The sequence below is a fragment of the Lipotes vexillifer genome, unplaced genomic scaffold (assembly GCF_000442215.2).
Source record: "Lipotes vexillifer unplaced genomic scaffold, Lipotes_vexillifer_v1.1 scaffold1267, whole genome shotgun sequence".
NCBI lineage: Eukaryota > Metazoa > Chordata > Mammalia > Artiodactyla > Lipotidae > Lipotes > Lipotes vexillifer.
The window spans coordinates 1,128,047-1,140,294 of NW_006790372.1; the positions used below are offsets into that span (position 1 = coordinate 1,128,047).

At 40.4% G+C, this 12,248-nt stretch overlaps 1 protein-coding gene across 1 annotated transcript in view; it reads right to left on the reverse strand.

Moving 5' to 3' along the window:
- GUCY2F (guanylate cyclase 2F, retinal) overlaps nt 1–12,248 on the reverse strand; it is an 89,775-nt gene that overhangs the window by 46,967 nt on the left and 30,560 nt on the right. Inside the window, exons 4-7 of the mRNA XM_007463676.1 lie at nt 10,505–10,859; nt 9,039–9,123; nt 4,911–5,007; nt 689–820 (exon numbers count right to left, since the gene is read on the reverse strand). Coding sequence (XP_007463738.1) covers nt 689–820; nt 4,911–5,007; nt 9,039–9,123; nt 10,505–10,859 — 669 coding nt within the window. The remainder of the gene's footprint in view (nt 1–688; nt 821–4,910; nt 5,008–9,038; nt 9,124–10,504; nt 10,860–12,248) is intronic.

Genomic DNA, 12,248 nt, shown 5'->3' on the forward strand with positions numbered 1-12,248 from the left:
TCCTGCTGAGAAGAAACAGTTCGTCTCTCTAACTGATGCAAGATTTGTTGTTCTGGTCAAATTCCAGTATCTTAGAACAAGGGGTTGGGGGTGGTCTCTTAAAGCTTGAAAGACAGAAATTTAAGTGAAATAAAAAGGATTTCTATTTTAGACATCAGAAGGTAACCTTTTACTGCAAGAGGAAGTACAGGCTGAGGAAAGGAAAGAAATGAATAATTTTTTAAAGATTTCAGTAATATCAGAGAATAACAGGTAAAGGAAGAACAAGCAGTATTTGAAGGGAAGAGCTTGCCCCAAGCCTTACTCTATATAAGCATGTCTCTAGACAACCCATCACAAACAGTTCACTCAGGAAGTCATTTCTTCTATTATTATGTCTATGTCTTCTGGAATGAGTGACATGGTTAAGTGTTTGGGCCTCACGAACTTTTTTCTGCATTCATAGTAAATACATGGTGTTGAAAGATCAATGAAGTTGGAAGTAAGTAGATTAGCTGCCGAGGAAAATCATCATCAAAAATGTCAACCAAACAAGTCTGTAAGGGGATAATGGACAGAAAAACTTATCAAAAGGAAAGACTTACCAAAGGCCTCAATATTTTGGCACAAAGACTAAGTAAGTCCTACGTCACTGCCTCAATTTAAAACCCAAGAAGGCAGCAGATTAGATAGCTGTTGGATATCCTACCTCATAAACTGCTATGTTGGAGTTTTCATAGGTAGCTGGAGTTGGACTCCCTGAAGAAAAGGAGAGCCTTGGGTACCTTCCACTTTGGACCTCCGACGTGATCTGGAAGCTTACACTGACACGACTTCCTCTCTGTGAAAGGATTAGAAAAGAAAGTTTATGAACAAAATTATTGTGATTAAGGACAGAGCATTGAACTATGGTATAGACCCTATGCTTACATGGTATTCTTTTTCTTTTTTAATTCCTAATCGAGTAACTCTATGAGTTGAGCTCTATAAACAAAGAGATTGATTAATTTTTCCTATCCCCAGCATTTTTTAATGCTAGGATTGGTTCTGTGCTTCACCTCCGTATACCACAATTCACCTCCATATACCACAAAAGAAAGGCAAAGCTTTGAAGATATTTCCATCTCCTAGAGAAGATTAGAAGGCAAAGCTTTGCAGATATTTCCATCTCCTAGAGAAGATTAGAGCCGTGGATTTTGGGGGACGAGAAAGAACGCCTGTCATAATTTAATTTGGGACCCTCATTTTATAGACAAAAATGAGAAAAAGATGAGAATCTAACATTTTGAAAAAATCAATAGAAAAATTAGGACAGAATCCCACTGTTCTAGCTCTTAGGCCTAGCTCTTTATGTTATACCATCTTGAATGGCATCCTTTTTTGTGCAGGCAAGATTAATGGCAGAAGATATCTCAGAAAGCTATAAGATGGTAGAGAGTGAGAAGATCATCTGCCCATGATTTATAAGTCTGATGTTTAAATAGGCCAAATTTCTTATTCCTTTATTTGTTAATTAGTACACATAAGTCTGATAAGAGAGGGCTAGGAAGTGTACAGTTGAATGACAAAAGGAAGGGTTATCTCCAATCTGTGTTAACTTTTAAAATTGAACATCTTCAACTGAACCAGCAGACGTACTTCATATGAAGAAATAATACGTCAATAAGTTCCTCATATCCTTCACCACTTCTCTAAATATACCTTTCTTAAAATTACAGCAATTCAGAATTAGCAGTTACATTTGGTATTGTCTAGGCCATTCCCCACCACCAACTCCAACACTCTCATTTTACAATGAAGAAACAGAGACCTAGAGAGGGACTTAGGGACTGGAAGAGGAATGTAGATGTTATATTTCCGGTCTTGTGTTCTTTGTACCACATCATGCTTTGTTTATCTCTTGCTTGCCAATAAAAATTAATCTTAAGTAGTTTCACACACTCTGCCCTTAACAGTCTTTGATAAACTGAAGATCACCAGTTGATTTAGCCCCGAGTTCAGTTCATTCTACCAAGACACGACAATCACAAAGCTCCAAGGCAATAGTAAACTATACTTAGCCCGTAATGTGTTGAAGTCCCAACAGCTCAAGATTCAGACAAGGTGGAAAACTTGACTCTTCACATATCCCTTGCATCAACCTGAACTCTCCTCAACAGAGCAAGGCCAGAGAGGAATCCACTTCCCTTTCATTCTTTATTTTCATATCTCAGCAGGAGCACCTAGATCTGTATATTGAGATATAAACCTCTCCATGAAGGGCAAAGGAGAAAGCAAGAGAATCTTCCAAAATCCACATATATTTGGGCTTCAGCTTCACTTTCTTCTAAAAACTTCCTTTCCTGACCTGACTTCTACTGACCTGCCAATTTTTCTAGACTGAATTAATTTTTTATTCACCAAGAGTTTACACTTTCAGACATTCCATTTGGATGGAATTCTTGCCTTGGCTTCTTGACTGATTAGACACAGCCAGCTGCAAGTTTGTGACTATACAGCAGTTAAGGAAAATATATGCTCCCCTTATCTTCTTCCATAAGAACGCATGATACAAGCCAAGTGCCACAAGGGATCTGGAGGCCAAGGGCTATGTTCTTCTAGGTAATGCCATCCCTTTCCACCTGGGCCAATATAGCAAAGAAAGAAGGAGAAAAAGCAGCAGCAGCAGCCCTGTAAGGCTATCTATCCCTGTTGCTATTAATTTTTATCACTCATATGGTGAGAAGTGGTGATGATTGTTCTTTTTTAACTCTCATTATGTCAGAATTTATGCACAAGTAAAAGAAAAGATCTACTATCATGAACAAGATTTTCAAACCTTAGGCACTTTGCTCATCTGAAGGTAGCACTATTCTGCTATTTATGGTGATTTTGTGAGAACTGGTATGAAACCCAAATATATTTTGCGTCTCAGTAGGAAACAAAGAAGGCATAGGTGGAGGAGGTTTTATATTTACTGGACTACTGCAAGGCCTATAAAAAGGAGAGGCTAATTCAGTCCAAAATTGAGCTATGTTTATTGTTTTGACACTTTAGACCCAAAACATCTAGTTATATTGAATATGACAAATCCAGACAAATTCCACCACTTGAGTTCCAGTGTCCTCTGGTGGCTTCAAAAATAGAGACTGACATCAATAAGTTTTGATGGCATAAGGGTAGTAGGTAGCTTTCAGCCACAGTGATCATTTTGGCATTCAGCAATACATTTCCAGGAACATGATATCAACCTTACAAAAGGATCTGGTGATTTAAACAAGTAAGAGTTAGGGTTGTAATTGAGACTTAAAGCAAAGAGCTGAACTTTTCATTTGATTCCAAATGCACAGGGTATTATCATGTAAATCCACTCTCACCCAGCCAACTAGTTAAAGCATACCTTTTAGTGTCACATTTAGGCAAGTGATCAGTCCTGTCACAGAGATAATTAATTCTCAGATCTGGCATGCCGGTGTAGCAAAAGTAAATAGCACATAAGAACAATGTGAGTGTGGGAATCCTCTCCCTACACCCTGCCACCACCATACTAGAATTTGCAAAGACCAATGTCTTTATTTTGACCACATATACTGGGCACAAAGAGGCACAGTCTCCTACTACTAGCTGCATTGGACAAAACTCTTCCCTACTCATTTTCCTTTCCAAGCTCTTGTTTGTGCTGTTTTCTCTGCCTAGGAGGCCTATAGGGGCGAGACAGGTAATATAAATCATTTTCTTTTCCAAGCTCTTGTTTGTGCTGTTTTCTCTGCCTAGGAGGCCTATAGGGGCGAGACAGGTAATATAAATTGATGCATTAAGTTGAGTATAAGACAATAGAGAGTGATGGGAACTGTGTCAAACTGCAGACACCGTTTTTGCAAATTCTTCCCAAAATGGCAACTACTGAAGAGTTTCAGCCAGTTGCCACAATGATGCCCAAAGTTGATAGATCTTCCAACCTATAAAGAACATCCAGAAATCCAGGTTTTTATGTATAATCTCACAATTCCAAAATTCTGGCTACAGTTTTTTTAAACCATAAAGGTCAGACAAAAGTGGTTACCAGTTTGTGACCTGGGACCTAGACAAATCCTCTCCCGCCTTCTTTAAGACCCAGATTCGGTGCTGGGTCTCTAAGAAGCCTTCCTCCACTGATCTATCTCCTCTTAAGTTCTACCATGTTTCTAGTGTCCTTTGTGCAATATGGCATCTACCGACTCGTATGGTATGATTTGTCTCTCTGACTTGACTGTAATCTCCATGAAGGCAGGGACTACATGCCATCTCTTACAAAGCCTAGCCCAAGGCCAGGACATAGTGGCAGGCACTCAGTGAAAATAGCCAATTACGACACAATCACAATCAGAAGAGAACCCCTGGTGACGCTTAACTTTCTTTCACTAGTTGATTCATTCACCACTTTTAAGAGCACCTATTACACTATCAGCACCACATCAGGTGCTATGGGCTAACATTAAAATAAAACAGATGTACCTCCACCATTGAGGAGCTAGCAATCACATGTTGAGTCCAAATGTACAAAAAAGGGCTATATGAAGTCATAGCTACACTATTGCTCAAAGTGCGCTGCATCACTTTCTCAAAACTAAGACAGCCCTGTCCAATAGAAATGTAACATGAGCCACATATGTACTTTTAAGTTTTCTAGTAGTCACATTAAAAAACCTAAAAAGAAACAGGTGAGGTTAATTTTAGCAATATACTTTATTTAACCCAATATATCTAAAGCATCATCATTTTGACATGTCATTAATATATTCTAAAATTTTAATGAGATATTTTACATTTATACTGTCTTCTAAGTCCAACGTGTATTTTATTCTTACAGCACATCTCAGTTCAGGCTAGCTACATGCCAAGTGCCCAATAGTCACTTGTGGCATGTGGATACCAGCTTGGGCCGTGCAGTAAGAGAAAGGGATGCTCCTTACCTTACTGCCAAAGTGGGGATTAATAAATGTCACATCCTCCAAAGTCAGTAGAATTCTGTTGGGTCCTTTAATCAACTGGATTTTATTTATACGACGTCTGAAAGAAGCATACAATCAGAAGGTCACAGGGGGCTGGATGTTTTGCAAACCAGGGGTAAATTTGCCCTATGATAGAAGTTTAAAAATATACAAGATAATTGAGAGAATAACCACACATAGATGACTACCACAGTATCCACAGCAAAGACAGAGAACGAGCCTGGTCCTCATAACTTGCAATGTTACAAAGACCAGAAGAGAAAAGTGAAAATGCTATTAAAGAGGTATCAAAAGGGAAAGCGCTGCATGGGGATGGTATCTCAGACTAATAAAACAGTGATTCCACATCAAGGGTACATTCAAAACAACACCTCTGAATACTTTTAAAGAACTCAACAACTTTTCTCATATGCCATAGTATATATTCTGATAATACCAAGGCCAAGAATCATTAATCTCCATTTTATAAATACAAAAAAACACATTAAAGAAACAAAACAAAATTAAGCAAATTATGTGAGATTCCATAGCCTGAGGCAGAGCTGGGACCTGAATCCTTGGTGTCTGGCTGTGGGCCCAGATTTCTGCCCACAAGGCCACTTGTCTTGCAAAGTTGCATCTGTACGTTGCCAAAGCAACAGGTTGAAAAGTGGAAAAATTCAATCAGTTGGTTGCTTTGTCTACATGATTCCAAACAAGTGGGCTGACTGAGTTTTTTTTCCTTTGACTGAATTGGTCTCTTGTTTAAAGAGTCTTGTCTCACAGTTTAAACCTGATTCTCTCCAAACATGCCCATTAATTTGCGGTGAATGCAATTATTTCTTACAAATCAATTACTAGACACATAGGAGTTTATGATGTCTACCCACACAGCCAGGTGGGTCCTCAGTTGAGCTAACTGAGCAACCTGAGGACCTGAAGGGAACCTTGGATTAGTCCGTGTGGTTGTTTTGTTCTGTTTTTTCTCGGGGGCTCTGAGAGCTACAGTTTGGCTTCACTTTTTCCATAACCCCTTAATGGTCACCCTGTGGAATGTATTAAAGCCGACAGCCAGAATGGGGAAAACAACCACTGAATGAAAATGCTTTGTCAAGTTGCTCTAAGACGTCTACAGTGTCACTGTAGCTTTAAGTGCCGGCAACCCAGACAGTTTTTCTCAGTGATTCTACTGATTTGTAAACAAACAATTAATGTGTTTCTAATTGTCTGCCAACAAATATGTCCCTTATCACTGTGGGAGCTGCTGCCCTGCAGAGAAAATTAAAAGAGCCCTGTAGTGAATTCTTGGGTAGAGCACATGAATCTTGTGGCAAAGTAAAGCATCACTCCCTAACTTACCTATTTCATATGTGCAGTGAATTGTCTTAAAACAGGCACACCTGTAAAAATAATCATGCTACAGAATACACTCTAGTAGAAAAAAAACTGGACTCTCAATCCAGATTCTGTCATTAATTAGCCAGATTACCTTGGATAAATAATTTAACCCCTTCATGCCCCAGTGTCCTCATCTATCTAGCCAGATAATAGTCCTTGCATTACTCGCTTTATAGAGTTGTTTTGAAAATCAAATGAGATAATATATGCGAAAGTGCTCCGAAAAGCGCGAAGCACTATGAAAGTATAAGAGCTCATTATTTTCATTATCATCATTAGTATTACAGAGCACGGGAGAGCTTTATAGAAAGGCGAGGCAATCTGGTTCAGAGTAGGGAGAAAGGAGGAGTTCAAAGAATCCTTTGTTTTGGGGTGCTTGGGTTCTTTGCATGTCTTTCTTTCTGAAGAAAGAAAAGAACTTAAACAATCAAAACACAGAGAAAAGGAAGGAACAGAGAGCCACTCTCCTGCAAGTAATCACCATCTATTACAGAAACTCATCAGCCGCTCAGCTCTTCTGATTGCAGCCGCGGTGGGCAGCGAGAGGAAGGAAGGCAGCAGAGAGAGGGCATCTTTTGTGCTTTGTTAACTGAAGAACCAAGGCCCAAGTGACTCTGGGAAATGATGTGCCTCTCTCCCATCTCTGAGTTTTCTGTGACCACTTGAAGTACCAATTGTCTCAAACTCATTTTCCTCTCCAGTCTTCTTTGCCCTTCAACCCACAAGATCCAAACAAACCTCCCCGCCATGACTTTTTTTTTTTTCCTTCCCTTCCTGAGAATTGCAGGTTAGGCTCACTCTAAGCCCAAAAAACCAGTCCATTCCATGGGAAAGACCAGTGAGATCAGTCATTTGGGGGAGAGTGGGGGGGGGGGCTGAAAAATAAATAGCTAAGTGACTCCATTTTCCACCTTGCCACGGCATCTTTTGGCATTGGGGAACCAGAGCCTATTACTCTTCAAATCTCCCTAGAGGGGTAAGATTTTGATTGGAGGGCATTTATTTTCACGAAGTATCTCATGATGTTAGTTAAATACTTTATTCTTTGGCAGCAGCTAAAGACATTAAATTTCTGTTCTGAGCAGAGATATGTCACAGTCATAGAAATTGAAAGAAAAACTTCCTTTGAACTACGCTATTGTCTTTATCAAGTGTGCTTTAACAATGCATAAGTTACCTACTATTCTGTGTGGCTTTATCAAGTTTCTAATACTGGGGAGATGGATAATAGTGGTTTTTCATAGCGATGCTAACATTCTAACACTAAGAGTAACACCTGTTATAGTTTCACACTAAGAGTAACACCTGTTATAGTTTCAATCCAGGATTTTGCAGACTCATTAGAACATCAGAGCTGGAAGGGCTCTTAAAGATCATCTAATCCAATTCCTTCATTTTACAAATGAGAAAATTCTGGCCAAGAGAGATTTAGTGTCTTGTCCAAATTTACACAGCTACTGGGGCTTCCCTGGTGGCGCAGTGGTTGAGAGTCCACCTGCCGATGCAGGGGACGCGGGTTCGTGCCCCGGTCTGGGAAGATCCCACATGCCGCGGAGCGGCTGGGTCCGTAAGCCATGGCCACTGAGCCTGTGCGTCCGGAGCCTGTGCTCCGCAACGGGAGAGACCACAACAGTGAGAGGCCCGCATACCACACACAAAAAAAAAAATTTATACAGCTACTTAATACACTCTAGACATTTTTCTTCTTGGAATTTTCCAAAATAGCTCCACTCTGTTCCCTACCAAGTTCTTGTCATGTTGTTGTTAGGACCACCCACAAAGATATAACAAAGGTGTGGTTCGCAGGGTGGAATGGGTAAAGTGGGAGGGGTACGGCTGATTTTTTCATTTTTCTCAAATCATCCTAATGTGGGGAGGATCCAACTGTTAAAATGCAAAGATTATAAGAAAGGGATGTCATATTAAGCCATCTTCAGCCATTTATCCCTGATCCTGAATTAGTTCAGCAGAGTAGTTGGTCATGTATTAAATGATCTGAGGGAGAAAAACAAGGACTTGATGATGTTGATGATCAGCTAGGATAGTTTTTGTCCAAGGAAGGACAGTAAAAATCTGGAATATGATACCCTGGGCAAAAGAGATTACTGTCAAAGTGAGGATCCTGGGCTCCCAACAATCAGCAGGAGAGTCCCACGTGCTTGGGAAGCAGATGAGATTTACTGTTTCTTGAGCACCTACTGTGAGTCAGGTATTGTTCTAGGTACAATACTTGCTTCAGTTTATTTAATCCCCACTACAGTGCTGTGAATTAATACCATTATTCCTAAATCTTAGATTCTAGCCAAAGTCTGCCTAATTCTTCGAACTTGTTAAAATATCCCAGTCCATACCTACCAGTCCATACCATTTGAGGAAGGAAGTGGTTAGAGGAGACTCTGCCCGTGGAAAAGGGAGCACAGCTAGGGAGTAGGCAGGCCCTAAAGTACTAGTTCCCTTATTTCACGATAGTGTTGACAGCCAGATCTACTCACAGGCGACAACACTAACAACACAGCTGAGGAAGTTATTCTTGGCATCATGAAAACACTTCACTCTAAATGGGCCGGTAGGGATGGTAAATCACTACGGAAAAAAGAAAATCAGTGGGTCATGTAATGAGGCAATTGTACTGAAACATGACTTCCCAGAAATCAATATTAACAAGGCTATAATGGGCTTGTGTTTTTATACACAAAAAGAAAAAAAATGTACCTTATAAAGTAAGCAAATCCATTAATAGATAGCAGGGCTATAAGCAAGGCAAGGCAGACCATCAGGGCAAAGGCAGGGTCGATGCCTGCAGAGAGGAAGAGGAAGAGGGGGAACGGCATCAGAAAGAGGCTGTAAATAAAGGGCACCACCGAGCGACTCCTCGTGCTTTCTGGTGACTCTAAAATCAAGCTACATCTACCTAACTTAATTCTATTTTTCTCCAGCACAGTCTGTCTTGTTGACTTTATGGACACAGAAAGCAATTTCACTGTTCTGAAGCAAAACCATTCACCACTCTGACAATAACAAGTCACATGAATTAAGGCTGACCCGGGTGTTTCTTTGGAGACAAAAAGTCCACGAATGGAAAACTTTGAGTACTTTAAGTTGGACAGCAATAGAGTTCTTGAGAATAAATATATTATCTCACCTGCGAAGGGTATTATGTTGGCTTCATAAAATAAAATACCTTTTTAATTCACCTGAGCCCATAGACCTCGTGAGTTATAGATGAAAAAACGTTAACACTTGTCCTTCAAGGGTAAGTCTGTTTTTGATAATTAGTGTTTTCACTAGGATGTAAATTGTCCTCTGTAAAATCTAAGTATTTGGATAGATTACTAAGATTTCAGAGGGAAATATAAGATGAGGCAAGTAAAGAGGTAGCTGGGTATGTCATGCTAAAACAAAATAGAAGTTGAAGTCTATTTCAAATAGATGCCTTTGGTTTTAGAAGGGTGTGGGGTACACTTGCATAGGAATAGTATAGATCCTTCCAAATTTCCCCTCTGGCTCTCAGAGATTGGATGGAGTTTCCCCTCTTCCACAAACTAGAGGAGTTCCATCAGTCAATCAAATACAAGTATTCATGGGATGCCAACTGTGTTGGGTGGTTGGAGGGTATAAGAATTATTAGCTCTGGTCCCTGCCCTCAAGGAGCAGTCCATCTGGGAGGAAGAGACACAATCAATACACAAGAAACAACTGAAAAGCCATTTTGTGCTAAGCTGTGAGGTACAGACTTTTAGTTCAACGGGAGTTCAGAGAGGAGAGGGTGGAAAATGGTATTTCTGTGGTGGAACCTGATTGAAAGGATTTGGATACATCAAGGGAAGGACAGGTGAATTTTCTAGCAGGGGGAACAGTCACAGATCACAGCCTACAAAAGACCAAGAAAAAGCATCATTCCTTCCTCTTATTAGAAAAACCTCTTTGGGAGTAGGAACCTTTTAAAAACAGGTAGGGGGGGCTTTTAAATTGTGGATGGTTATTCAAGGCTGCAAAGTACCTATCATTGTCCTTATTATTCTAAATTAACTATGTAGAGTGCCAAGAATGTTTATGTCACCTAAATGCAAACGATTGATTCTATGAGTGCCCCAATATTAAAATATGCCTTCTCCTAAAGAGGTTCCCTGTAACCCAAGCTGAGCCAAATTGACTACCATTGATTTTCCATTCCTTACCTCCTTGGCAGATCTTCCCTTCTGCAAACCAGCATTTTGCATCTGCTTGAGGGGGCCTACCACCAGGGAAGTGAATTGGGGTCTCTCTGAATCGTAGGAGCTCTGTTTCCATGTCCACAGTGTAAGTACTGTGGAGTTCCCATTCTTTCCAGTTGGTGTCCAGGATTACATATTCTGAAATTCCATTTCCATTTGAATCTGTCCTTATCAACTGGTTGAATCCATAGAACTCCATGTTTCTGGAATGCTGAACCAGGCTGGCAGCGCTAGCCCATCCATTTTCTTTCATAGCATTATTCATGGCTTGTGCAATAAAGTAAATTGAATTGTAGATGGTTCCAAACAACGGTGAAACCTATTTTTAAAAATTACAATTATCTTGAGCCCTAGTCACCCTAGAGCAATCTCAGAGTGTATTCCAAGCCTGTGTTCATTATTAAGGGCTGCAGTCTGAGTGGAGGTGAGCTATGAAGACCCAGAGGAAAAAAAAAAAACAATTGTTTCTCAGGACTTGCTTGGTTTCTCCCCTGAATTTTTCTGTTTTTCTCCCCCAGGCCTTCACATCTTTAAATATATCAAATATGACAATTTTATGAGCAAATCAAGCCATACACAATATATTTTTATGCTCCTAAACTAAGATAGTGATTTAGAGTTATAAAGGGCACTAAAAAAAAAAGTATGAAATAGACAAGAGGTACGCAAAGGAATTTGAACTAAGATAGTGATTTAGAGTTATAAAAGGCACTAAAAAAAAAAAGTATGAAATAGACAAGAGGCACGCAAAGGAATTTGAACTAAGATAGTGATTTAGAGTTATAAAGGGCACTGAAAAAAAGTATGAAATAGACAAGAGGCACGCAAAGGAATTTGAACTAAGATAGTGATTTAGAGTTATAAAGGGCACTGAAAAAAAGTATGAAATAGACAAGAGGCACGCAAAGGAATTTGAACTAAGATAGTGATTTAGAGTTATAAAGGGCACTGAAAAAAAGTATGAAATAGACAAGAGGCACGCAAAGGAATTTGAACTAAGATAGTGATTTAGAGTTATAAAGGGCACTGAAAAAAAGTATGAAATAGACAAGAGGCACGCAAAGGAATTTGAACTAAGATAGTGATTTAGAGTTATAAAGGGCACTTAAAAAAAGTATGAAATAGACAAGAGGCACGCAAAGGAAATTGACCAGGTCAATTACCAGTGCATTATGCACGGTAAAATCTTTTTTTTTTTTTTGCGGTACGTGGGCCTCTCACTGTTGTGGCCTCTCCCGCTGCAGAGCACAGGCTCCGGACGCGGCTCACGGGCCCAGCCGCTCCGTGGCATGTGGGATCTTGCCGGACCGGGGCGCAAATCCATGTCCCCTGCATCAGCAGGCGGACTCTCAACCACTGCGCCACCAGGGAAGCCCAGTAAAATCATTTGGTTGGCACTACTAGAGTGGTAGGTGTATGTGGTAAGACTATAAATAATGAAGTCTCCAAAGTCCAGGTCTGTGTCCCAACTTGGTTCAAAATGGCTATTCTCGGGCTTCCCTGGGGGCGCAGTGGTTGAGAGTCCGCCTGCTGATGCAGGAGACACGGATTTGTGCCCCGGTCCAGGAGGATCCCACATGCCGCGGAGCGGCTGGGCCCGTGAGCCGTGGCCGCTGAGCCTGCCCGTCCGGAGCCTGTGCCGCAACGGGAGAGGCCACAACAGTGAGAGGCCGGCGTACCGCAAAAAAAAAAAAAAAAAAAAAAAAAA